General features: G+C 42.6%; 1 protein-coding gene across 1 annotated transcript in view; it reads right to left on the bottom strand.

The window, feature by feature from the left end:
* Positions 1–11,330: 11,330 nt before the first annotated feature.
* The window catches only part of parg (poly(ADP-ribose) glycohydrolase), a 94,798-nt gene continuing 80,954 nt past the window's right edge, over positions 11,331–25,174 (bottom strand). Inside the window, exons 14-18 of the mRNA XM_008114456.3 lie at positions 24,406–24,484; positions 19,807–19,915; positions 17,881–17,986; positions 14,536–14,664; positions 11,331–13,336 (exon numbers count right to left, since the gene is read on the bottom strand). Coding sequence (XP_008112663.2) covers positions 13,179–13,336; positions 14,536–14,664; positions 17,881–17,986; positions 19,807–19,915; positions 24,406–24,484 — 581 coding nt within the window. The 3' untranslated portion in view covers positions 11,331–13,178. The remainder of the gene's footprint in view (positions 13,337–14,535; positions 14,665–17,880; positions 17,987–19,806; positions 19,916–24,405; positions 24,485–25,174) is intronic.

The following is a 25,174-nucleotide window of genomic DNA, read 5'->3' as shown; positions in this document are numbered from 1 at the left end:
GACGGAAACTCTTCCAAGCTGAAGTTCAAATTTTGGCGGTAACCACGCCCCCCTTCCCAAGGGGCATATAAGGCAGCCCCGGGCGTCAGCTCTCCAGTTCCTACGCCGCTAAGGCAATGAGAAAGGGAGAGGTTTGCCAGAGGGGAAGGAAGGGCGGGTTTGTGTGAATTCACAGAGTACACTTGAAGAAACATGGTTACAGGTAAGCAACCTGTCCTTTTTCTTCGTGTACTCTGTGAATGCACACTAATGGAGACTGACACGCTAAGGTCCCGGATGGTGGGACAAGGCAAACTCGACAACCAGTGAATGTCCAAACATAAGTTTATTAGGACACATTGAGATAACAGTCCCAAGAGACCAGTGCATCAGGACACATTGAGGTAATAGTCCCAAGAGACCAGTGCAACAAGTTGTCCGAAAGGACCAGTGCAATGTCAGCATGAACATAACATAAGAAACGGAACATATCAGGGAAAATACTGAATAAACGTAATAGAACACGAAAGTTGAGTACAGTGCATATGAACGCTCTCCCAGGGGAAGAGGGGAAACATCATATAACTTGGCACACCCATCAGGGTCAATAAAGTGTTACAGAGCAACGGCCCAACACAATCAGGGAAAAACATGTCCCCGGAGGTGTAGGTATGGGGAGAAAACTGGCCCCATAGCTTGAAGGAGAGGTATAGAGAGTCACCTGCGGGTGAGTATAGGGAGAAGAAGGCCGTTTGAGAGTCAGGATAAGCAAGATGAGAGCACCGATCTTGCGAAGGCCGAGTCTTTCAGGGCTTTGTTGTCTAGCCTGTAGTGAGAAACAAATGTAAGTGGGTTCGACCAGATTGCCGCTTTGCAAATGGAGTCGAGCGGAATACCCCTGAGGAAGGCGGTCGAAGCCGAGAGGCCCCTCGTTGATCTCGGACGGATGGATGGAGGGGGAGGGCGCTTGGCCAGCTCGTAAGCCAACTCAATGGCCTGAGCAATCCAATGGGACAACCTTTGGGAGGAGATGGGGTTACCCAACTTGTCCGGGGCATAGGCGACAAAGAGTCTCTGAGTCTTACGGATGCCCCTGGTACGGTCCTTGTAGAAGAGGAGCGCTCTGCGAACGTCGAGAAGGTGCAGTTTTCGCTCGAGAGGAGAGGAGGGATTAGAGAAGAAAGCTGGTAGGACAATGTCCTGATTGAGGTGGAAAGCTGACACCACCTTAGGGAGAAAGGTAATGTCCGGGCGAAGGACAGCACGGTCGTGGTGGAAACGTAGATATGGCTCATCGACCCTGAGAGCAGCAAGCTCGGATGGCCGTCGTGCCGAAGTGATCGCCACTAGGAAGGCTAGTTTCCACGAAAGCAAGCGGAGATCAGTTGAGGCCAGTGGTTCGAAGGGAGCGGATGTGAGTTGAGAGAGCACAAGTTTGAGGTTCCAGCCCGGCGTAGGCGGCAGCGACGGTGGGCAGATGTTGTTGTAGCCTCGGAGAAAGGTTTTGATCAGGTGGTGAGAGAAGAGAGACGGCTGACCATGGCGTTGAAAAGACCAGGAAAGGGCTGCGAGGTAAGCCTTAATAGAAGCGAGAGAGAATTTTCTCTCGACGAGAGTCATGAGGAAGTCGAGGACCACCGGTACCGAAGTTGGAAAGGAGTCGATATCACGGGATCGAAGGAAGGCGTGAAAGCGAGAAAGCTTGTAGGTATAAGCTTTGGTTGTAGCCGGCTTATGGGCTGCCCGAAGAACATCCTGGAGGTTTTGTGGAAGGGAGGTTAGGTAAGAATCTTCCACGCAGTGAGATGAAGAGAAGGAAGGTCCAGGTGAAGAATTTGACCGTCCTCTCTGGAGAGAAGGTGCGGTGAGGGAGGCAGAGGGCGAAACGTTCCTCTGGAGAGACGAAGAAGGGCTGGATACCACGGCTGGCGGGGCCAGGCCGGAGCTATGAGAATCGCTGTGACTGAGATCGAGAGGAGTCTTTCGAGGACTTTCGGTATGAGGGGAATAGGGGGAAAGAGATAAAGCATCTCTGCTGACCAGTCCAGCAGAAAGGCGTCCCCTAGGCAGCCTGGAAAGGAGTTCGGGGGGAGCCTCGCTCCATAGTTGAGCGTTTTGGGGAGAGGCAAAAAGGTCCAGAGTAGGTCGCCCCCAGTCGAGGAACAGATTGTGGAGAATCTTGGGATCGAGCTTCCACTCGTGGGAGGAGGATGTCATCCTGCTGAGGGCACCCGCCAAATCGTTTTGGGCACCCGGAAGGTGAATCGCGGAGACTTGGACGTCGTGGGCTATGCACCAAAGCCAGAGGCGGGAGGAGAGGTGCATCAACTTTCTCGAACCCGTACCGCCCTGTTTGTTGATGTAGAAGACTGCTACTAGATTGTCCGATTGAATGAGGATGGATTTGTGGCAGATGAGGCGGGAGAAAGCTTTCAGGGCTTTGAAGATGGCGAGAAGCTCGAGAAAGTTTATGTGGTTGGACCTCTCGGATGGGGACCAAAGATCTTGGACCGTCAGGCCGTTCATGTGGGCTCTCCAAGCGTAGGTGGAGGAGTCCGTGGTTATGGTTATTGAAGGTAGGGTTGGATGAAATGGAAGACCCCTGCACACGTTCCGGTGAGACGTCCACCATGAGAGGGATTGGCGAACGTTTGACGGTATCGACAGGTACTTCGAGTTGTGGTGGTAGAGCGGCTTGAAAGTGTCTATAAACCACCTTTGTAGAACCCGGAGACGCAGCCTGGCGAAGGGGGTCGTGAGAACCGTGGAGGCCATGTGGCCTAAAAGGACTTGAACGGCACGGGCTCGGACCCTCCAGGCGGATCGACATAGGGCGATCTGGTGGCGGAGAGCTAGGAATCTGTCGAGCGGTAACGAGACAGTCTGTGTGACGGAGTCGAAGAGAGCTCCGATGAATCGAATTTTGGTCGACGGGGAGAGATTTGACTTCTCGGCTTTGAGTTGGAGGCCGAGAGAGTTTAGGAGACGCAGCGTGAAGGAGACGTGGCTTTCGAGAAGTACAGGGTCGGGCCCGACCAGAAGCCAGTCGTCCAGATAGGGAAAGACCGTGATGCCATGTAGCCTGAGGTGGGCCGCTACGGCGGCGACAACTTTGGTAAAGACCCTTGGAGCCGTGACTAGGCCGAAGGGTAAAACGGTAAATTGATAAGTTTGGTCGAAGACTTTGAAACAGAGGAAACGTCTGTGAGCCTCCCTTATCGCTACGTGGAAGTAAGCGTCTCATAAGTCTATGGAGGCAAAGTAGTCTCCCCGCTGCAGCATCGGGAGAATAGAGGCAATAGAGACCATTCTGAATTTGGAAGGGCGAATGAAGATATTGAGGGCCCTTAGGTCTAGAATGGGGCGTAGCCCGCCCCCCCTCTTCGGGACCGTGAAGTACCTGGAGAAGAAGCTTTGCGGGTCCAGTTCGGGAGGAGAGGGACGGATGGCCCCTTTGGCCAGGAGGGCATCGATTTCGGCCAGTATTTCTGGAGAAGGAGTTGAAGAGAGAATGTGACCTGTAGGTGGGAGCTCTGTGAACTCTAAGGCGTAGCCCTCTTGGACAATGCGAAGAACCCAAGCATCTGAAGTGATGGACTCCCATTGATTGTAAAAGGGGGCCAGGCGGTCGGCGAAGGCACAGGAGTGTCGAGGCAGCGTGGGTTCTACATCGGTAGCGGACGAGGAGCTTTGGCAAAAAAGGATGGCGTCAGGTACGCCGGTGAGCCTGTGGAGGAGCGGGGGTGGTTCGACCCCGTTGCTTTTGCGGATGAGGCCCCCGACGGGGTTGGTGATGGCTTTGATTGTTCGAGCCCGAGGGGCGTTTGAAAGATTGGTGCCGGAAGGATTGCGGCGGGAAGCGACGGAAGCGATGAGGGAACCAGCGGGTACGCTGTGGCTGCGGTTGGTCGCCACATTTGGACGCAAGAATTTTAAAGTCATGATTGAACTTGAGTTTATCATCGGTACCGGAATTAAATAGTCCAAGTGCGTCAAAAGGGAGGTCCTCAATGACCTGTCTGGAGGATGAGGAGAGACCTGATGACCTCAGCCAGGCGTGGCGACGGATGGCAATCGCGTAGGCAATCATTTTGCCCGCCGTGTCCCCGGTATGTTTCGCCATCTGGATTTGGTGATGAGCGAGCGAGTCAGCCTCCTGTTGGAGGGTGGTAAGAACGGAGCGGTCTTCATCCGACAGTTTAGCGAAGAAGGGTTGTGCCTTCTCCCAGATAATTTGCTGGTAGGCACCCATGCAGGCTCCGTAGTTCGCCATCCGGCAAAGTAAAAGGGGCTCCGGAGTAAAGCTTTCGACCCACGGCGTCGAAGCGCTTCCCTTCTCTGTCGGCCGGAGTGTTCGACTGACGACCTGAGGATTGGGAGGCCTTGACGACCAGGGAGTTGGGGTCGGGGTGGTGTTTCAGCCACTCCAGGGTATCGTTGTCAGTACGGTACCAAGTCTCGATTCTCTTCGAGGTTGGGGGTATGGAGGAAGGGGTTTTCCAGGAGGCCTGGATAACGTCCAAGAGATAAGGCAGGAAAGTGAGTAGCGTGGCCGGCGGAGCTTGGGCCTGCACCCTTTTGAAAACTGGATCAGACACTGCTTTGGAGGTCTGCTTGATCTCCATACCCAGGGCGTCGGCCATTCTGACCATTTGATCAGAGAAAGCACAAATATTGTCAGTAGGAGAAGGCGGGTCCGCCTCATACGCATCGTGAGGAGGAGAGAGGTCGAGGCCGAGAGAGACCACCGAGGCCGAGAGGACAGAGTCTGGGCGGTCAATGTCGACATCTTCCTCCTCAGCCCCTTGGGGGGACTGAGGGGGAGAAGAAAGTACAGTCTCGGGTGGAGGCATGGCCTCACAGGAAGAGACGGCTGGGAGCCGAGAGTCTTTAGAGGCTGAGGCCTGGGCTGCTTGAGCCAGGCGAGCCGTTTGTCTGCCACGCTCCGGTGTCGAGGTGGGAGGGAAGAGCTCTTGGCGCGATGAGTGAAGCGGTGCAAGAGGCTCCGGCACTGGCACCCTGACCACCGTTTGGGTAAAGTGGTGGGGTGAGTCTTGCAGCTCCCCCTCAGACAGGGGGTGCAAAGGGGATTGAGAGACATCTCTAGGCCTCTGGGCCAGCACAATCGGAGAAGACCTTCTCGAGGAGGTTGCCGAGGAGGACGGCGGGTCCCTCTTTGAGGAAGCCGAAGAAGAGGAGCGCTGAGTCAGCCGTTTTTTTTGTCGCCGGTTGCTTAGACGCAACCCTCAAGGATTTGCCTGGTGTTGGAGGAACCACAGCTGAGTCAGATTGCACTCGACGAGACTCCTCGTGAGCCCTCTTAAAGGCTATTTTGATAGCAGAGGAGGATGGAGGGGAGCCGATACGAGAGCGGATCGAGGTCACCGAAGCAAGAGAGCTCGACGTCGAGGAAGGCCCCACCTTTCCGGAGCGGGTCGACACGGTAGCCGTCGTCACAGTACACGGTGGCTTGACAGGCTTAGCGGCCCTGGAGGTCCTAGACGCCCTGGACGAGACCGAGGAGGCTTTAGCTGTCGGAGCCTTAGCTGTTGGCACCGACATTGCTCTCAGAGCTGAAGACGACGACGCACCTGACGTCGACGGAGTGGTTCTGGCGCGAGAGATCTTTCGTAGAGCGCCGCTCTGAGCCTAGCGGCTCTGTTCTTTCTGGCCTGAGCCGTGAGAGCTAGGCAGAAGAGGCAGGTACCGACCACATGAGCCTCGCCAAGACAGAAGAGACACTTGGTGTGGCCGTCGGAATCAGGAATTTTAGCAGCGCACTGCGTGCAGCGTTTGAAACAAGTAGTAGACATGCGAAGAGTCCGAAGTGAACCTTGCGGCGGAAAAAAAGGAACTGGAGAGCTGACGCCCGGGGCTGCCTTATATGCCCCTTGGGAAGGGGGGCGTGGTTACCGCCAAAATTTGAACTTCAGCTTGGAAGAGTTTCCGTCGGAACCTGCGCAGGCGCAGCTTCTCCATTAGTGTGCATTCACAGAGTACACGAAGAAAAAATATAGGATATGGCTGTCAATGTCTACTCATATCGACAACTATATATTATTTACAGTATTAGAGACAATCGGCTTTTGTCAGGTGCTGGTGAACACCAGAGCTAGGGTGGCGTTGAATGATGGATCTCCCCAAACTTCACTCCTCTATTTCTAGACTTTTACTCTGATCCAGCAGGGCTCTTCATACATTATGTACTTAAGTTATGCCTGAGGTCTCAAGCTGAGCAGAGCTTTGGGTTGCTGTGAGTTTTTCGGGCTGTGGCCATGTTTCAGTAGCATTCTTTCCTGATGTTTCACCTGCATATGTGGCTGGCATCTTCAGAGGTCTGAGTAGAGCTTTATTACTCAAAACCAGTACTGGATTGTAGCGAACAGGAAGGTGACAGGTTCAATCAATGAGTGCATTATGTGTATATTAATATTGTGCCTCAGTCAAAGCTCTTCTTGCCAGTTCAGTTTTTAGTCCGTCTTTAAAAAGCATTCCCCTACAGTTAAACAATTATTGTAATTTGGACAGAAAGGTTGCCACATACATAACTGGGTTCAAACTGCTCCACTTTGGGACACATCTGTGGTATCGGCCAAATTGGAAAAATATGTTCTGAGCTACAGTGCTTAATTGAACCTCTAATATTAATGACAGATCCTCCCACACAATCTATTTGGTCCTTCAAAGGAACTGCAAGCTCTTCCGGAACACACTGAACCTCGCTCATTTCTTCCAGTTGGCAGTTGGTGGTGGTGGTGAGAAGTACGAGATGCAGTACTTCTTCTGTTAATATGAATCTAACATGCTCCCCCTTCAGGTACATCATCCACCCTGTAACTCTTCATATGTTCTTGTGTTTGAGGTAGTAATAAAGGTAAAGGTTTCGTCTAGTCAAGTCTGATTCTGGGGGTTGGTGCTCATCTCCATTTCTAAGCCAAAGAGCTGGCGTTGTCCGTAAACACGTCCTAGGTCATGTGGCCAGCATGACATGGAGTGTTGTTACATTCCTGTCGAAGCAGTACCTATTGGTCTACACACATTTGCATGTTTTCGAACTGCTAGGTTGGCAGAAGCTGGAGCTAACTCCGTCCACAGATTCAAACTGACCTTCTGATCAGCAAGTTCTGCAGCTTAGCAGTTTAACTCGCTGCACCACCACGCAGAGCCGGCCTTAGGTATTTTTCAAGTGTAGGCGAACAGAATTTTGGCGCCCCCCCCCCCACGATCACTGAAAAATAAAAGCGTTGGATAAGCGAAAATGTTGGATAATAAGGAAAGATAAAGGAAAAGCCTATTAAACATCAAATTACATTATGATTTTTCAAATTAAGCACCAAAACATCATGTTTTTCAACAAATCAATAGAAAAAGCAGTTCAATACATGGTAATGTTATGTAGGAATTACTATATTTGCGAATTTAGCACTAAACATTGAACAGGGATATAGGGCAGTGTGGACTTAGATAACCCAGATAGCCCTCAGCATTAAAAAAAACCCTCTAAAATCAGGACAATAAATAAAGAACAACACTCTGAAAACAGAAGAAATCCAGACAGTAAACAATCAGGGACAGCTAACACTTCCCAAAAAAAGATTCTCCCAGGCAAGAAAAAGCCAGGCCTTGAAGCCACAGGGCCATTAAATGCTAATCAAGGTGATTAATTACAACATTCACACCTGCTTCAAAGAAAAGTTCTTTCTCCCACCCTGGACCTTCTACAGATATATAAACCCCACATACCTAGCTTCCAAGTTCCCACAGACCTCACAATCTCTGAAGGCCCCAAAGGTGGGCTCCTGTGGTGCGAAGGTGGGTCTGCGCCGGCTGGAAAGCCCAGCACGGGCACCGGGAGGCCCAGCGTGGCCGCCGGAAGGCCCAAAAGAGGTGGAGAGTGGTGCCCTCCTCTCAGGACGATGGCGCCCCTGGGACGATGGCGCCACAGGCAAGTGCCTAGTTCGCCTTATGGTTGGACCGCCTCTGCCACCACGGCCTTTGAGGTAGTAATATGAGACGATAAATCAAGCCTGCACAACCTGTGGCCCTCCAGGAGTTTGAGACCAATTCAGCTTGCCTAATGGTCAGGAATTTTAGGAGCTGAAGTCCAAAACACATGGGAGGACTGCAGAAAACCATGCCCTGGGCATTTTAAAATGTTCAGGCATTTGATTAATCATGATAAGGAAAAACAGCCAGGTTTCCCATCAAATCTATTTGTACTCGGTCATACATTCCAAAGATTGTACGATGTTACATCACCCAAGGAACAGGAACTTTGTTAGAATATTATCTAAGTCTTATACAGAATCATAAGGGCTTTTGAAAACAGCAACACATGAAAAGCAAATGAAGCCTTTCACTGACACACTAGTTTCCCATCAGCAAATGTTGCTACCACCGAGTTTACATTTCTAAAGAGCAGGTGCTTCTTGTAATACTTAAAAGAAAAATCCTAAAGGATGCATTTCCCCCCAACAACCCCAAATTCTATTTGATAGACTTTGTTTCAGGTAATGACATTCACCCATACTGGAGAAAGGTTTTAAATGATTGCCAGAAAAGGCTGAAGGGGAAACTTTATAGAGGAAAAACCCCTGGAAACATCCTGCTATTACTAGAGCTGCCTTGGAATTGGTGGAGCTTCAACCTGCCTCTGGTGTTACCCAGCTTTTGAAAGGGACTATACATGAATATTTATGGATGTAGAACCAAAATGTAAAGATATGAGGAATAAGCTGAAGCCAGGAGATGCAAAATCTGAACTGATAATTTGTCCTCCTCTCAAGCTACTTCTCAAGTAGATGGCTGTATTTCTTCATCCCTACATTGCCAACTTGATTGTGAGGCAATCTAGATCTCCTGGTTCTCAACTCTCCCTCATTCACTGGCCGTGTCAGCTATTTTAAAAAGGTCTTTATATTAAACTCATTTAGGGTTGTTTTTTGAGCCCATTCAGTCCTAAGAATTTGGATATGAATGCTGACACACAGAGAAGCCAGCAAAGTGAGACATGTTTAGTCTTCTTATTTATTTATTTATTTATTACAATATTTATATCCCGCCCTTCTCACTCAACAGGGGACTTCTTAGTTTGTCCAACTTTACAATGTCCTCAAATGGGATATCAGAGAACTTAGATTAAATAATACTATACTGTATGTAACTGTACTCTTCACAGCCTGAAGGAAAAAAATACTTTACATGTAGGTAAGGAACAGTAGGGAGCCCCGGTGGCGAAGTGCGTTAAAGCGCTGAGCTGCTGAACTTGCAGACTGAAAGGTCCCAGGTTCAAATCCCGGGAGCGGCTTGAGCGCCCGCTGTTAGCTCCAGCTCCTGCCAACCTAGCAGTTTGAAAACATGCCAATGTGAGTAGATCAATAGGTACCACTCTGACGGGAAGGTAACGGCGCTCCATGCAGTCATGCCGGCCATATGACCTGGAGGTGTCTACGGACAACGCCGGCTCTTCGGCTTAGAAATGGAGATGAGCACCAACCCCCAGAGTCAGACATGACTGGACTTAACGTCAGGGGAAACCTTTACCTTTAAGGAACAGTATGATTTTCATTATTACAAAATATTGTGATGACCATGAGAGAGAAATTTTCTTTGAAATATGAATTAATCTAGTGTAAATTTTAGCAACCAAATGTCTGGATTGGTTAACACCCCCGCCCCAAGGAAGAACCTTATACTGACATTTTGAGCATCAGAGCCAGCCATGCCTGTGCAGCCCATCTTCCTCATTCAACTGAGATTATATAACTGTTAATTAAGGGTAGATGAAATAATTGGGGAGGATTATATTATGCTGAATCTAACAAGCCTCATCATTTTTACTGCTGATGTTATTGGTGTACCAATATTATAATAGAAAAAACTAGAGCATATGGGTCATCTGCCAATTTTAATTACAGTATTCATTATATCGAACTTAGACCTTTTGAGTTGTGGTACTCTGATGATTTGCTTCTTTTAGGGAAATTTCTTCAATACCTCCAGGATCAGGCAGACAAAAACAAACTACTATGACCATTAAAGGCCTTAGCTTTGTGGAAGAACACATGCTTTCCATGCAGAATATCCCAGATGAAAATCCCCTGCATGTCTATTAGGGATTGAATTCAAAGGCATGGCCATGAATTCAAAGACATAGCCACGTCAGTCTCAAAGGTGAGCTTCAAGATCCTTTTGCATACTGGTTTTACAGACTAACATAGTCCGTAAAACCAGTATGCAAAGGGATCTTGAAGAACACCTTTGAGACTGACAAAAAGGTGGTACCTAAGTTTTTGTACACTTATGTCTATGAAAGTTTATGCTACCAACTTCTTGCTCTCTGGGTTGCTGTGAATTTTCTGGGCTGTATGGCCATGTTCCAGAAGCATTCTCTCCTGACATTTCATCCACATCTATGGCAGGCATCCTCGGAGGTTGTGAGGTCTGTTGGAAACTAGGCAAATGGGGTTTATTTATCTGTGGAATGTCCAGGGTGTCTGTTGTCTGTTTGAGGCAAGTGTGAATATTGCAGTTCACCACCCTGACTAACATAAAATAGCCTTCCAGCTTCAAAGCTTGGCTGCTTCCTGCAAATGCAGCCTTGCCCAAACATGAATCAAGTAACACGAAAGGCACTGCAGACTAATTCAACCAGAGAAGTCAGCAGAGCACTTGAGCCAACCTGGACACAGCATATTATTTGAGAACACAGAAATGCTGGACAACTCTAACAACACCAGGTCAGACTACAGAGAGAAGCCATTGCAATCCACAAGCATGTCGACAATTTCAACAGAAAGGAGGAAACCATGAAAATGAACAAAATATAGCTACCAGTATTAAAAAACTCTAAAATCAGGACAGTAAATAAAGAACAACACTAAAAAAACAGGGGAATTCCAGACAGGAAACAATCAGGGCCAGCTAATACCTCGCAACAAAGGATTCATCCGGGCAGGAAGCAGCGAGGCTTTGAAGCTGCAAGGCTTTTCAACGCAAAGCAAGGTGGCCAATTGCAAAATTCACACTTACCTCAAACAGACAAGAGTTCTTTCTCCCACCCTGGACCTTCCACAGATATACAAACCCCACTTGTCTAGCTTCCGACAGATCTCACAACCTCTAAGCATGCCTGCCATAGATGTGGGCGAAATGTCAGGAGAAAATGTTTCTGGAACATGGCCATACAGCCCGAAAAACTCACATCAACCCAGTGATTCTGGCCATGTAAACCTTCAACAACACATTCTTCTTCTATGTTAGTCTCAAAGGTGTTAATTTATCTCAAATGGAATACTGAAGAGAGCAGACAATATGACAGGGGTAGCTGATGAGGCACCAAAAGACAGATGTGGAGAAAATGTTTTATTTTTTCCTATTACAAAAGAAAATCATGTACACACAGCATACCAATTCTTCATCGTCCCAATCAAAAATATAACAGATGCACAACCTGCAAGTTTAAAGAATTAATAATATGCTGAAAACTTTTTATAACAACTTACTTCTTATAATATAGTCACAGGTGACCATAACTGCATGTGTTGTCACTGAGGAATTTTAAGACAAGAGATTGGTCAGGACAGAATAGCACTCTACCATACTGAAGGTCAATGCAACGGGACTTTCCCATTCAGACTTCACCGTTCAGCAGCAAGAAGTTTTCTCTCATTAATAAGAGAGAAAGCACACTACACAGCTGCGAAGGAGCTGCAAAATAAATGGTGGCAAAGGGGAAATACTGAATTGATATAGAGTTATCCCTTTTGCCTTTGACACAGAATCCTGGAGTTTAGTTTTTCTCTTTAACTAGGCAGCTGCCGGAACCATACAACTCTTGCTAACCCATTCACCCTAAGCAATTTTGCTTTAGAGCAGGAGAAGTCAACTCAGCATCATGATGCATTCAACATTAAGCAACATAGTTTTCTGCTTGGACCTTTTCCTCTGACCGCTCTGCAACTGGTTATAGCAAAATTTGTGTTATGTCCCTTTCAGAATAATCTCTATGCTCATCTCTTGCCAAATTCATGGCAAGCAACAAGTAGCTTCTATTTTTGTTTTATTTTCTCCAAGCACCTTCCCACAAAGGAAAGAATCCAGTAGTAATGGTTATGATGTCCTGCTGAAATAACAAGCAGTTGTGAGAAAGCATGACTTTAGCTTCCACAATTCCCACTTGTTTTGTGGGTGAATGTTTCCCTTGATTGGCCCCAATTGTTAAGAACTGATCATATCCTAATTTTCCCGACACTGTCCATACTTAACAAGGCATGCTTTACATTACTGAACGAAACCCAGGTATAATGATCTAGGTTTCAATGAACATGAAATAACATATGGATATATAGATATCTCCAGCTGTACCCTAGCAATATCACCAAACTGGACCGAACCCTGTGCAATTTTAAAATCTTTTTTAAAAAGCTGTTTAACCATTTCATAAATATATGTTCCTTGCTATATGTTTTTGAAATGTAAGAAATAATATAAAAAAGCTTCCCTTACTTTGAATCTTAAACCTTTCTGCTGCCCAGATTTATTATACAACATTTCTTTTGCTGTTTATCCTTTCTTAAGACTCTACTGTGGCCTCCAAAAAGAAGATACGTTCTGGATTCTCTTCTCCACTATTTCTAGGGCTTCTTTGTCTATTTTCTACAAAGCAGGGTGTTATTTGCAAACCTAAACACTTTAAAGGTCTAAGGAGGCACACAGCAACCTTAAGAGGAGAGGGAATTACATACCCAATACCGCAGACAATTGACAGGCTTTCTCTTTCCCCTGCCTCATAAATTATACTACTGTGGGTTCAACTGAAGGGTTATATATGACATCTGACTCTCAATTGCTCTTTTGCCTTTTTTTAACCATATGATCATTCTATAAAAATGGAAAGAAAATTTGGCATCTATAAACCTGCCAAGAAACATAGACCTGAATATGGAGCCTGGATGGGAGGTATGTTTAGCAAATATTTTGTTCTTTGTGTGCCTATTAGGATTTACATTCTAAAATGGAAAGAAAACCTGTTTCTTTTCAATATTGGTCTTCAGGTAGCATAAAACAAATGCAATTTTTATATACACACAGATAGATATATAGATATTAAATTAAGCTACATCGTATGTTACATCCAGAAATTCCATGGATATTCTACATGGAGACGGAGGAGGATGTTTACTCCAAACAATTCCGTTCTAGTCTTCAAAACATAGTCCTCTATCATCATCAGTGGAGCCTGCATAGGATTCAACTGTACTATATATGAAAGGATAAAGTTTGACTTCTGGTCTTGGAGTAGAGCAACATCTGCATTCCTCGTTGTAATATTTTAGCAGCAGCCTGTAAATATCCCCTTGAAAATGGAAAGAAAAAAACCCCAGAAATCAGTCATTTTGAAGTAGACGTTTACAAGGACAAATAGAAAATATGTCTCACAGCAAATGGGTTCATTGCCTAAAGGAAAAACATTTCCAGAAGCAGTTTTTCAGTGCTAAAAGAGATGTATATTTTTGAATACAATTCTTATAAAGAAGTACAGTAGAGTCTTACTTATCCAAGATAAACGGGCCGGCAGAACATTGGATAAGCAAAAATCTTGTATAATAAGGAGGGATTAAGAAAAAAGCCTATTAAACATAAAATTACATTATGATTTTACAAATTAAGCACCAAAACATCATGTTTTACAAGAAATTGACAGAAAAAGCAGTTCAGTACACAGTAATGTTATGGAGTAATTTAGCACCAAAACATTGCAACATTTACTACATAAACAATGACTACTAAAAGGCAAATTGCCTTGGATAATACAGAACTTTGGATAAGTGAAGCTTGGATAAGTGAGACTCTACTGTACTATCAGAAGTTAGTATTTCAGTATCATTCCACTTATAAATATGACCCATTTGATTAATCTGGCACAACTACCTGGAGCTCAGTCAGTGAAAAGCATAATTTTAAAGAAATTGATTGTGCACAACTATGGGATGAAAATATGTTGAAATTATATCACCTTTCCCTTTGCTAACCTGTGGATAAGAACAATCATATTTAGAGATGGGAGGGCCTGGAAAAAAAATTGAAAAATGGGTGTGTGTGGAAAAAAACCCTGTTTCCCCCCTCATTTTTCTGGGTTTTTTTTCAGGCCTTCCAATCTCTAGTCATATTACAAGACACCTTGGAAGTCAGCAGGTCAGAGGAAAGGCTGCCCTGGATAGAACTGCAACCCATGACTAAGATGACCCCTGGAAACCTTGAACATCTGTATGGTTTATAGAGTTAGCTGCTTTAAATTAGTTTACTGTCATAGAAACAACAGGTTATTCTGCCCCAGTCCCCCACCATGGAATAGACACTACATATAGGATTTCTTATAAGTGTCGCCTGTAAAAAGCTTCTAATGAAGAGTTAAAAATTCCTAAATATTTTTCTTTATAACATCTTCATTTGTTCTATGTATTTCCCCGATTTAGGGCAGTAGTATGATAGTAACCATGACCCTGCCTTGTTTGACATCATGTTTAGCCCCAAAGAGAAAATAATGATACTTACCAATAGTTTGTTCTTTTTCAATTAGGAAAGTGTGCATGCTGTAAATGTCTCTCATCAGTTCAGCATCTCCAAAGGTAAAGTAAACCACATCTCGCCCAGCCTCTGCAGCTGCCAAGATTTGTATTAAGGCTAAAGCAAAATCAGAAAAAAGAGTTTAAAAAAAGGCAAATATAGAATGGGGAAATTCAAATGAATTAGCACGTGCACCAATAGGTCTCTATGTTTTGAGGAGTAATGGGCAGTCCAAGAAATGTGATCTCTATAATGTGATCCCTATTCCCTGATTTGCCTTTCAACTAACCTCTGCCTTTTCTGGATTAAGTTTCAGTTTGTTTGCTCTCATCCGGTCCATTGATGACAGATACTGGTTTAGAGTCAGGGCAGCTTCTTTGGCTTTAGGTAAGAAGGAGTTGTAGAGTTGGGTGTCATCTGCATATAGGTGGCACGTACTCCAAAACTTTGGATGACCTCTCTCAGCTATTTCATGCATGGGGGCAAAATGGTACCCTGAGCAACCACACAGGTCAATGGCCAGAGGTTCAAATAGAAGTCCCCCAGCACTACCTTCTGGGTACGGTCCTCTAGGAAGGAACGGTGCCACTCTAAAACAGTGCCTCCCAGTCCTATCCCAGAGAGACGACCCAGAAGGATACTGTTCTGCCTCCATGCTTAACTAAGTGAACTGGAAGGCACCGTAGCACAAAGAACAGATTAGAGACTGTATTTGGCAATTTAAATGATGTTTTAGTAACAGACATTTGAACTTCCTTTTCCCCTGGTTGCCACTATAGAGTTTCTGTGAGGAAAAGAAACCTTTTAAGTCTATGTAGTTCTGGTTCTCAAATCTTCTTTGTTTCTAGATGGTTATTGCTATATAGTGTCATGTTTCCCCCAAAATAAGACAGTGTCTTATATTAATTTTTGCTCCCAAAGATGTGCTAGGTCTTATTTTCAGGGGATGTCTTATTTTTCCATGAAGAAGAATTCACATTTATTGTTGAACAAAAAAATGAACATTTATTATATACTGTACAGTAGTTGTCATCACAAACCAGCATAACCAGACAAACTGAATCCTATCAAGAATTTCTTGTTACTACCATTATTTCCATGTACAACTGGTATGTACATTTACCAATCCTGCATGCTCTGGTGTTCTGTTTGGCAGGCATGCTTCCAAACAAAAACTTTGCTAGATCTTACTTTTAGGGGAGGCCTTATATTTATCAATTCAGCAAAGCTTCTACTAGGTCTTATTTTTCGGGGATGTTTTGTTTTCGGGGAAACAGGGTAGTTCTGGTTCTCAAATCTTCTTTGTTTCTAGATGGTTATTGCTATATAGTATTATGTTTCCCCAAAAATAAGACAGTATCTTATATTAATTTTTGCTCCCCAAAATGCGCTAGGTCTTATTTTCAGGGGATGTCTTATTTTTCCATGAAGAATTCACATTTATTGTTGAACCAAAAAATAGAACATTTATTATATACTGTTCAGTAGTTGTCACCATAAACCAGCATGACCAGACAAACTCTGAATCCTATCAAGAATATATTGTTACTTCCACTATTTCCATGTACAACGATCTATGGTATGTACATTTATCAATCTTGCATGCTCTGGTGTTCTGTTTGGTGGGCATGCTAGGTCTTACTTTTGGAGGAGGCCTTATATTTAGCAATGCAGCAAAACCTCTACTAGGTCTTATTTTCAGGGGATGTCTTATTTTTGGGAAAACAAGAGTATAAAGTCCCGACATGACTAGATTCTATGTATCTTTAAACTAACTTCAGTACAATGCCAACATGAATTTATGTATCACTGTATTGCATGGCTCTTTAATCTAACTTAAATACAATTCCGATGTGACTTGAATTAATACAGTTCGAACATGACTTCAGTTAATACAGTTCCGACATGACCTGAATTTCTGTACACCTTCTACCTTCCTATGCTTCTTTCCAGTACTAAACATTAACTGACAAATCTTAACTGACAAAAAAACCCTGCCATTTCAAAGCTAGTAGGAGCCAAGGCTAAGCTCCACCCCCTCAGATCCTTAAAGGGGCAGGGCAGTAGGTGACGGCCTTCTGGTGGCATGACAGATACCATGGTCAATTGTATAGAATGCCGCTGAAAGATCCAGGATAACCAACAGAGATACACTCCCCCTGTCTAGTTCTCTGCATAGTTCATCCACCAAGGCAACCAAATTTGTTTCTGTTTAATAGCCAGGCCTAAAACCACATTGAAATGGATCTAGATAATCCGTTTATGAGACAAGATGAGGCCAGTTTATGACATGAACTGTTTCTGGGATGAGTAAAAACTAAGATGTTCCAATGTTTCTTATAGAAAAAAAATACGGTTTTCTTTCATAGGGAAAATCCTTCATTTTCCTGTTGCTTCTCAGTGCACTACTTTCATTTACGGACTGACATAATATCAAAGTAAATCACAGATAGATAATTTTGTACCTAGCATTATGGGACAATTAGCTAAATGCTTTCCAAAATTCTAGTTTTATTTACTACTCTACTATCTTTCTATTTCTGATATATGGTCTCTCCCTGAACAAAAAAAAAAGTTGAATTCAACTTTACTTCCTAGGTTCATGCAGGACAATAAAAGATTGTCCTGCATGATAGTACATTCTAATTATATAAGATTTACATTAGAATATGTTAATGTTGGCAATGCTTCAACAAGCTGGAGAGTGAAGTGATAGTTTATCTTTTCACTGGTAAAACTTAGAAGTGAATGTTATCTTATTTCTAATTAACAAGAAGTTGCCATTTTTATTTAGGGAGCAACTTTAATGCAATTTTTATTGTTCAGTTTAGAGATAGGGACAATTTATATGTACCAATGTATAAAAACACTATCATATTTCATCAAGGAGCTCTTAGAAACCCACAGCTGAATTATTAATAGGCCTAAAGACATATTAGATTAATCTCCATTAAAGATTGATGTTTTAATCAAAGTACAAAGCTTTAGTAATTCACATTTTCTGAAAGCACCTGTTTTTATGAAAGCATTTAATTGATCAGATCGCACATAAGCATGTGAGAGGTTACTACCAAAATTCAGCAGCAAAATTGTTGATGGATAGCAAGACAATCTTCTACTTGAAAAGGAAGCAACTTGCTTACAGAGTTTGTAATAAGATGGTGAATATAGGCTACCATGCAATTGTAGCAGAAGATTAATTCTGTTGAACTAATCGTAGAAATATGAAAGCAATGTAGATCCAGTCCAAGAAAAGAAAGAAAACACTGGCATGCCATTTGCACATTTTATTCTTTCCAAACACATTTTAATAGTAACAAGAAGAACGATTACCTTTTAATCTTGCATCACCTCCAAAGGCACCACATCCCCAGTTTCCTGTAGCTATTGCCGAAAGGTGATGTGGTGGGACACCAGGTCGCGAAAAACCACAATAAGCCTGAAGACAGAAATGCAACACTAGCTTCTTTAATATGTGTGCATTTTTTATTAACACCACAAAAACTTTAGCTGACGAGTAATGGTAATACACAATGAAACTCTACAGAGGGATTATCTTTATGCTGGTTTTATGCTGACTACAATTCTCTTTGCTGCCTATTTAACACCTGTGTGTGCATATGCATATGTGTGTGAGTTAATTCTGTGCTAACCCCAAACTTATTATCCTGCCACAGTGTTTAAAATAACCAATATATGTAGTAAAACCCTAGATGGAGGGAAACAATGGAAAATAGAGGAAAAATAATGCACTAATGACTCCATGTTATATCTTGCTGCTGAATGTCCCCTATTCTTTCTATTCCCAGTGTCCAGAAGGCTGTTGCAGAAGTACACAAGAAGTCATCTTTAGTAAGCCCTGCTTGTATTGCATGGTATCAGAACAAAGCAGTGTAGACACATGTACAAATTTGTAAAGGAAGGCTTCAGAGAGTAAGAAAGAGACAGAAACAAAAGAGACACTGCTCCTGCCTCCAATTCCTGAAACTAATTAAGGCAATATTCATTCAAAATTCTGCATAAATTGGATTAAATTTTAATACATCACAGGCAGAATTGCAACATCCTGAATATGCTAGATTTTTTTTAGAGTATGGTGATAAAGCTTATAGTGGCCACATAAATCTAATCTTATATTAGTTTAGTTGATGAAATGTAGAAAATCAGTCACCTGAAGAACAATCCACTAATTTAACACAACCTCTACTCAAAGAGAAAAAATTATATGTGCCAAAAATATATATAAAATCTTTTTTAATGTATGAATAGCATCTTTCCTATCAATGTGATTGAATATATGAAGTCTTGTGTCAGATGCCTGGAATAGATGATTTAGATTTCCAATTAAACTGTCAGTGAAGTTTACTAATTTTATTTACTGTCTTTTGTAGAGCTTATTTTATTACCATCTGTGATGGTTGGTACTTGGTGCAGCTTTCAATACGAAGCTCCAGCTTTTCTTTCCTTTATAAAAAGCAAAATCAGTCTAAAATGTGCTAAACCATTCCTGAAACATAATATTAATCCTTTGTATGTGGAAAATGTTAATTTCAAAGAAATGCCTGCCACATTAAATTGAAGATGCTTAAGCATTTACAGAAGGATCTGATGATCTACATCCTTCAGGTTTAAAACACATATTCATATGCTAGCAATGCATTAAAATGGATGTGTTTTTTGTGCCATGCTTTTTTGGCTGCTACAGCTGTCCCAAAAACATCCATGCTTAAAATGTAGTACCCCTTTCTATAGCGATTTAATGTGGCATGTTACTGGAAACTTTTGTCAGTTAATATAAGACTAAAGAAAATTCTAAGATATTTAATTTAAATACATTTGAATATTACACACCAAAGTAGATTTAAACAATCTACTTTTATCAGATTAAAAAAGAGCATCTGCAAACTGGATTCTAGTGCAATGTCACCACAGGTTTAGCAAGCTACCTTCCTGCAACTGTTAAAGAAGTTGAATTAAGTTTCAAGGAACGGAACCACAAGTTCATTTTTCTAAATGAAAGTATTTCAAGAGGGAATAACTTACCCACTAGATTTAAACAGGCAAGCTTCGATTTTAATCTTACTGCTGAAAATATGAGTAACACCCTGTGTGAACTGACACTGCAATTAAGCAAGAAATTTCCTTCAAGGAGTTGTTGACACTGCAAAAATTATTGGACAGCACAACTCAAACACTAATGAAATGGCTGCAAATAAATGATGGTCTTTAGGCTGCAGGATGGATTAAGGAGTTACTGGCCTTGTTGAGCTCTCTTCTAATTTTCTCAGGAGCAAACTGATCAAGGAAACGTCTGAAATGAAATGCATCTATAGCCACAATTTCAGTGCATCGCCTCTGCCACTCATCCCTGCATTGGAAGAAAGAAGGACAGGGACAGATAGGGGAAGAGAGAGTGAGAAAAACAGGCAGTAAAATTAACTGTGATAATATTGGTCATATAAACAAGATTGAAAATGAGTTCATCTCTCAAGGGTCTCACCAGTAGTGAAAAACACAGCCATACTGTCAGGAAAAGGCAAGAACATAATAGATCATGGGTGGACTACGTTAAAGGGGAAAAACTGGAGAGAGAAGATACAACATTTCCCCACAGATTTAGAAATACATTAATTAAAAACGGTGAAAGTCAAGAGTTCACGCTGTTATGAATTGTACACATACATATTATTTTAAAAGATTTCCTAGATAACTAAGAAAAACATAAAAAATATATTATTTTCTGTACTGTGCCAAGATAGTGGAAGTAACGTATGTCTTTCAAGAATAATCCTCTCGCCCACCCTTTTCCCTACTCTGCATTGAAGCTGTAATTCTCCACGAGGTGAAGAAATTAACTAGTCTCTGTAGGATCTCTGTAGGAATTATATTTTATCTCCGGCAAATATTTCGGCATTTTGAGCTATTACATAATTCTTAGGGATAGTGTTAAGCCTAACTGCTGATTTCCTGTAAAAAAAAACAAACAAAAAAAAACAGCCCCAAACCCCTATTTCAGAATTGCATTTTGAGAACTATGGCAGACATTATAAAACAACTAGGAGCTAGATATTCTTTGCAATAATCAAATAGTTTTGTAAACATTAAGATTTTACGAATCAGAAAAAAATGATTATCATTATGATACAAGCTGAATCACACTTTTTATCTTTAATTGTCTTTAGTTGTATATAGTGCAATACAAAATTATTGTGTATAGTGCTACACAAAATTATACAACCATGCAAAAAATTTTTCACTGGTAACACATGTTTGCATCATTTCCCCTCTTTCTCCCTCCCTCCCCTCCCCGGTAACAGTTTACTAATTTTGCTGTACTTATTATGATTATGATAATGAGGATAATCTTGTTTAGTTCCTTATATTTATCTTTCCCCTTTATTCTAGAAATAAAACATTTTGCCTTCCAGGTGTTTCTGATTTGGCAACTTTTTTTTCGCCAATATAGTCTTGGAGAAAGTAGTCAGCAAAATATTTATACCATGTTTTTTTTAAAAATAATTTTTATTGTATTATGAAGTAGTAAATACAGTGAAAGCGAGGAAAACAATTGTGTAGGGATAGTGAGACAGAGTTGTCAGAAAAAAAGGGTTGGAAAAACAAAGAGGTAGTTAAAAAAAGGAGAAAAAGGAAAAAGGAAAAAAAAGAAAAAAAGAATAACAATTGTTGTGACTTCCTATTGTCCGCTGGAGAATTGGTGATTCTAGCCTAGCCATGACGGGGGTTAGAGGAATACCCCTTAAATGGGTGTCCTCCTTCCTCCAGAATCGGGGACAGCGGGTGGTGAGGAAGGGATGGTTTCCGAGTGGTCTCCGCTAACTTTTGGGGTCCCACAGGGAGCTATTCTATTTAACATCTATATGCGACCGCTTGCCCGACTGGTGCGGAGCTTTGGGCTTGAGTGCCACCAGTACGCTGATGACACACAGCTCATTCTGAGGATGGAGGGCCGGCCGGACTCCGTACCCGATAGTTTCCATCAGTGCCTTGAGGCAGTTACTGGATGGTTGCGTGCCAGCAGGTTGAGGGTGAATCCAGCGAAGACGGAGATCCTTTGGCTGGGCCGTCCGGGTGGGAGGGAGATCCAGCTGCCTACCCTGGATGGTGAGACACTACGTCTGTCATCTTCTGTAAAAAGTCTTGGTGTCTTATTGGACCCTCTGCTCACAATGGAGGCCCAGGTCTCTGCTGTGAGCAGATCTGCGTTTTTCCACCTATGTCAGGCTAGGCGACTGGCTCCCTACCTATCTAGGAACGACCTGGCTACGGTGATCCAGGCGATGGTCATCTCGAGGCTCGACTACTGTAATGCCCTCTACATTGGCCTTCCTCTGTCAGTGATCGGGAAACTGAAGCTGGTGCAAAACGCGGCGGCTCGTCTTCTCGCCGGGGTGCCGACGAGGTGGCGTATCACCCCAATTCTACAACAGCTGCACTGGCTACCAATTGAGTACCAGATTACTTTCAAGATACTGGTACTAACTTTCAAGGCCTTACATGGTCTGGGGCCAGCGTACCTGAGGGCCCGCTTATCCCCCTACCAACCCCAGAGATTACTTCGGTCTGAAGGCCAAAATTTGCTTGAAGTCCCTAACATACGGACTTATCATTTGTTTTCTACTAGGCAGAGAGCCTTCTTGATTGTAGCCCCTCAATTATGGAATGCCTTGCCAGTTGAAACTCGAACTATCCGAGACCTACTTGCCTTTCGGAAAGCCTGCAAAACCTTTCTCTTCCGACAGGCTTTCGATGGGTGAAAAACTCGGGGCTATGTCTGTTTTTATTGTTGTTTTTATTATTTTTATTGTTATTTTAAAGCTAATTGTATTGTTTTAATCTATTTCTGTAAACCGCTCCGAGCCAAACTGGGAGTAGCGGTATACAAGTCTAATAAATAAATAAATAAATAAATAAATGATATTTGCCATTGTCCATTGTTTATTCCGGTTTAACCGTCTTAGTATTGTAAGTTTTCTTCACACATCGGATAGATCTATTGTTAATGTGTATCCATTTTTTCCAATAAAATCTCTGAAGCCCGACCAGTCTGTTTTTTTTTTTTTTTTTTTACATCTCTTAGCTTTTGTGTTACACTGTCCATTTGAATTATGTCAAATAACAAGATCCAATTTTCAATGGTAGGTACTTTTTTTTGTTTCCAGATTTTGGCTAAGACAAGCCTTGCCGCAGTCCCTATTAAGAAGAGCATTTTATCTTGATTTTTATTCAGTTTTACTTTTGATATGCCCAACAGGTATGTTTCGGGTAGTAGAGGAAATGTTTTTGTATTATTTCTTGTGTCGCTTTATGTACGTTATTCCAATACTCTTTTATTTTTCTACATTTCCACCATTGGTGGGAGAAAGTGCCTAATTCCTTATTGCACTTCCAATAAGGAATAAGTGTGTTTGTTGAATTTAGATAATTTGGCTGGTGTGTAATACCGTCTAAAAACATTTTATACCAGTTTTCTTGAATCTCTGTAGCTGTAGTGAATATTAGTTTCTTCTCCCATATTTCTTCCCATTGATTGATGTATATGCTGTGTCTGATGTCCTTAGCCCACTTTATTTGACAGTTTTTATTCTGTTACTCTTCTGTTGACCATTGTAATAATTACAATCTTGATGATTTTTTTCTTTTTGCATTATAATTAATCTCCCAGGGGCCTTGGTTTTGTGTAAATCCTATTTTTGCATCTTCCTTGTAACAATGTATTATTTGGTAATATTGGAACCACGTTATCTTTGGCTATTCCTTCTTAAGTTCATCATGAGTTTTTATGGTATAATCTTGATTGTCCGATTTTCTAAGTGTTTGTATGTAAGCCAATTTTCTGTTGCTAGTTCTCTCTTATGTTTAGCTTCTATTGGCGATATCCAACATGGTGTTTTTTGTATAGAGCCTGACTTTATGTTTTTCCCACACTCTTATTAAGGCAGTACGAATGTAATGGTTACCAAAAATTTTCTCGGTCTTCCTCTTGTTGTACCATAAATAGCTGTGCCAACCTGAGCGTATGTCATGTCCTTCAAGTTCTAATAGTTTAATATTTTTTAGTGTGGTCCAGTCCTTCACCCAAACCAAATTACAGGCCTCATAATATGCTTGTAGATCAAGGAGGCCTAGCCCTCCTCTTATATTTATACCATGTTGTTGTATCCCATTTCTTTTGGTGCTTCCAGCCTAGGGCTGAATCACACCAAGCAAAGCTACTGCTCCTTCTGCTTCTGACATATATGGTGGTACTTATACAAGGTGTGACCATGATTATACTGGTTAACATCTTATCTAACTATAACAGGGAACTGAAGGTTGTTGGGGTTTTTTTTAACAGAAGTGCACCTTTTCTCCTATATAGGCCCATGTGAGGCTTCATAGCTCTTGAGGTTGTCGTCAGTGGTGCCTCAAAGGTTTCCCAAGTTTTTCCAAAGTAAGGTGGAAACATGGGTGTAAAAGTGGTTCAATTTCCTTTGCACAAACATAAGTTGTGAGCAAGCAACAGAGCCCTGTGAATCACTCTTTCTAATAGCCAGTACAACTTGTGAGTTTCACAGGACTACTAAGAAACAAGAGGGAAGAATTACCAGCATGCAGAAGGCATCTCCAAAGTTTGTAACAGTATAAGAAAAATCTGTTTAAAAAACTAAAGGGCAGCGCTCTGTCTCTGGTCACATAGAAGGCAACCTAATAAAGACTGAAAGTGCTCAGAAATGCCGAATGAGAAATAGAAATAAAAAAGAAACATGAGGTTGGGGAAAGAAGACCTCTATGTCTTGATAACACAGAATAGTTGGCTGGATCAAGACACTGAGAAGGACTGATTTGCAAGAACATTACCTGGGTGTTTCATCTTCATGGCTCCTGGCCCACCGATAGGTTTCTGCATAGCCAGTGTATTCACTATATTGCTCTGCACCTGAAATATATTGCTGGATTATACAACTTATTTTAGCCAAATATCTCCTTTTTCTCTACAAAGACATTACCTCTGAGGATGCCTGTCATAGATGTGGGCGAAACATCAGGAGAGAATGCTTCTGGAACATGGCCATACAGCCTGGAAAATTCATAGCAACCCGAAGACATTACCCTTCAGAATACTTGTGCAGCTTTCATTAGCGCTAACAGTACAGTCAGGAGAAGCAGAAGGTGATCAAAATGGGTGTGTGTTCTCTGACTATAGGAAAAAGCTAACTATCTTCCTCTGTCTCCTCCTAACAAATGTCTGATTTTACTAGTATGGTAAATGTATATAAAATGAAGCCTGTGGGTCTTACACATGGGAAACAGGCTTGTCAAGATTTAGAGCAGACAAAACAAGCTTACAAAATTCTAGCATGGGGTGGGTAGAGTAATGTGAGAAAAGTGTTTGTTCAGCAATATTGTAATTCACTGACTGCCTTGTTGAAGCAAAAGGAGGTTGTCAAGCTTGATTGGTATTGAAGGCCAGAAAAGGTTGCCCTGTCTCAGGCCCTGAAAACTCTGCAGTGAGCTCAGAATAATCAGCTGTTCTTTTGCATACAACTCAGACAAGAAGGCAAATTTCCTTCTGATTAAAAAACAAACAAATATAGAGCAGTTTCAGAGACATGGGTCGGAATGTTCA

Source organism: Anolis carolinensis, chromosome 3, assembly GCF_035594765.1.
Source record: "Anolis carolinensis isolate JA03-04 chromosome 3, rAnoCar3.1.pri, whole genome shotgun sequence".
NCBI lineage: Eukaryota > Metazoa > Chordata > Lepidosauria > Squamata > Dactyloidae > Anolis > Anolis carolinensis.
The sequence above is the reverse complement of the archived record's forward strand: the minus strand, read 5'-3'. Positions and strand labels throughout refer to the sequence as shown.